The 2951-nt window shown below is 52.6% G+C and overlaps 1 protein-coding gene across 1 annotated transcript in view; it reads right to left on the bottom strand.

Moving 5' to 3' along the window:
• Window positions 1–2945, bottom strand: part of INPP4A (inositol polyphosphate-4-phosphatase, type I, 107kDa) — a 50705-nt gene extending 47760 nt beyond the window's left edge. The window contains exons 1-2 of the mRNA XM_010829858.1: window positions 2878–2945; window positions 2293–2337 (exon numbers count right to left, since the gene is read on the bottom strand). Of these exons, the coding sequence (XP_010828160.1) occupies window positions 2293–2337; window positions 2878–2935 (103 nt within the window). The 5' untranslated portion in view covers window positions 2936–2945. The remainder of the gene's footprint in view (window positions 1–2292; window positions 2338–2877) is intronic.
• Between the last annotated feature and the right edge of the window lie 6 nt (window positions 2946–2951).

Here is a 2951-nt window from a genome sequence, read left to right as displayed (position 1 = left end):
AAGATAAAATATTTGACCATTCAATTATCTGGCTCCTACTCCTCACCTTCTGTTTTGTGTGTGTGTATAGTAAAATTCATTTAACATAAAACTCTCCCTCACCTTTTTAAGCTGTTTCTTCCTCCATATGTCTAATTAATATGACTATATTATTGCCCTTGACTTGTCAGATTCAGAAATGTCCTGATTTCTAGATTTCTATTATAGGGTGAAGATTTTTATCTCCATTATATGAACTCTCATTCTGTCTCTATAGTCAGGTTAACTCAACGTTTTTGTTACATCCATGTCCTACATTATTAGAGCTGCTGCTGCTAAGTCACTTCAGTCATGTCCAACTCTGTGCAACCCCATGGACCGCAGCCCAGCAGGCTCCCCCGTCCCTGGGATTCTCCAGGCAAGAACACTGGAGTGGGTTGCCATTTCCTTCTCCAATGTATTAAAGTGAAAAGTGAAAGTGAAGTCGCTCAGTCGTGCCCGACTCCTAGCGACCCCATGGACTGCAGCCCACCAGGCTCCTCCGTCCATGGGATTTTCCAGGCAAGAGTACTGGAGTGGGGTGCCATTGCCTTCTCCGATTAGAGCTAAGCAAATACTATTCATTAAAGGATTTCTGTGACTTCTCTCCTGTGTTGGGCTGTTTCCTGGATCTTCCTTTTCCTCGGTTTATTCCCTCTTTTGGATCGTTTTATTTACTCATTTCTGGCTGGGCTGGGTCTTCCTTGCTGTGCAGGCTTTTTCTCTGGGTGCGGTGAGTGGGGGCTGCTCTCTAGCTGTGGCGTGCGGGTTTCGCACTTGCAGCGGCTTCTCTTATTGCGGAGCTCGGGCTCTAGGGCACGCGGGCTTCAGCAGTCGTGATGCACAGGCTTAGTTACTCCACAACGCAGGCGTTCTTCCTGGACCAGCGATCGAACCTGTGTCCCCTGCATTGGCAGGAGGACTCTTAACCATGGGACTCCCAGGGAAGCCCAAGTTCTGTTGTTTCTAATCTTTTTCTTTTTCATGTTGTGAGCCTTCCAGCAATCTCTTCTTTCATTTTGCTTTATATCACCTTCGAGGAATAATTTGTATGTAAAACACATCCGCTTTAAGTGTGGCACTCGGTTCTGATCAGCGCACACACTCCTAGTCCCACCACTTCTGTCCAGACAGGGAGCACCTCCATCGCCCCAAAGGGCTCCCTGTGCTCCCTGCCCTCACCTCGCTCCCAGGTAAGCATTAACCTGTGCGCTCTCGCTACAGACTCGTCCTTCTGACTTTCACGAAAATGGAGTTACACAACACCCAGCCTCTTGTTACGGCTTCTTTCACTTTTCACACTTTTCACGGATTCTGAGACGCACCCAGGGGTGTGTCAGGGACTTGGGCCTTCTCTCAGCTGAGCAGCCATCCTCTGTACGCACACAACATAGTTAATCTTCCAGCTGATGGATGCTGTTTCCAGTGCTGGTTATTACGAATAAGACTGCGATCAGCACACGTGCGCCCGTCCTCGTCAGCACAGGCAAACGTACATTCAGTTCTAAAAAGGCGGTCTCAGGAGGCGGCGGGGCATGCTGGCCTAGGCAGGCTCCCCGACAGTAACAGGGTGGCCAGCTGACTGCTTTGGCTGGGTTCTAAAGGCCAGCATTTCTGCATCTCTGTGGAGGACTGAGTTTACTTTCACCAGAGAGAGCTTCCAGCCTTGAGGAGTAGCCAGGCAGAATTAGGATGGGAAGGAGGGTGGGGAGGGCGAGGTGGGCACGCCTCACTCAGCAGCCTTTCAGGGACAGGACAAGGAGAGGAATACCAGTGAGTGCTGGGCCCTGGAGAAGAAGCTCCTGAGGGTGAGCCCACAGTGAGCCATGCTGCCCGACTCCAGGCACGCTCTCACTGAGGCTCAAGAGCGAGGAGCACGAGGGCGTCAGTGCCTCTGCTCGTGGAGCAAGGATCTGAGCGCCAGAGAGCAACACCGCAGGGAGAGCAACGTGGCCCTGAGCCCCATGTCCTCACCCCTCCTGCCTCTCCCCAGCGAGGCTGACTTTGCATCTCTGGGGTCCCCTCCTGCCTGCTTCCCACCACCAGCCTGGACGGAGCACACGTGGAGGAGACGGGCATCCCATGCCAGGCAGCTGAGGTCCCCTCCCACGCGCAGGAGGCTCCCACCGGCCTCTCGGCCTCCGCTTCTCAGAAGCACTTCCACAGCCGTGGTGGCAGTGCCAAGGTCTCTGGAAAAACTCCTGCCAGTTGCGGTGCTTTTGTCTCGGGTTTTAAGCTGCATGTATATTAACACAAAAAATTACAGACACCTACCTAAGCTGAATTCTAAAATGGGCTCATCTGGATCTTGTACGTTTCCTGGATAAAAGAGAAATGACAAAAAAATCAGCCTTAATCAACTTTTCCCTGCTTTCCAATTTGATGCAAAAAGCCCAGTCACCAGTGGCGACACAGTATCCATACATCAAACCAGCAAGCTCTACATTTTGAACTTACAGTGATGTACTGATATGTCAATTACTCCTCAATAAAATGGGATGGGGAGGGGGGGGGAACCCAACACTCTGCCTTCTCCCAAACTGTTACATGAGATGATTTGAGATTCCTAAGAAGTTGCGGACCCCGAGACTAAACCCCTCCCCCTGGGCCTGCACATCCACAATGCAAAGGGCTTTCACTATGGTCTGGGCACCTGTCACACAGGCACTGTGGACACTCCCGCATTACCTACTGGCCAGTGCCCATGCAACCTGGAAAACCTCGGCGGGCAGGTTCCAGGGGATGCAAGTCCCAGGAAGAGGGCTGACTTTCCCTATTCCAGTTCAAATGGGGCTGCCCGGCCCCGCACCCCCTGGCACTGCCACCGCGAGGGCCCACAGGCAGCCTGCTGAGGCTCACCTGCCAGAGAGAGGCCCAGCATGTCGCCTGCCACATCGATGGTGGAAGCCCGCTGCATCGCACGGGCCCTGGCA

The sequence above is a fragment of the Bison bison genome, unplaced genomic scaffold, assembly GCF_000754665.1.
Source record: "Bison bison bison isolate TAMUID 2011002044 unplaced genomic scaffold, Bison_UMD1.0 scf7180017864508, whole genome shotgun sequence".
Lineage (NCBI taxonomy): Eukaryota > Metazoa > Chordata > Mammalia > Artiodactyla > Bovidae > Bison > Bison bison.
The sequence above is the reverse complement of the archived record's forward strand: the minus strand, read 5'-3'. Positions and strand labels throughout refer to the sequence as shown.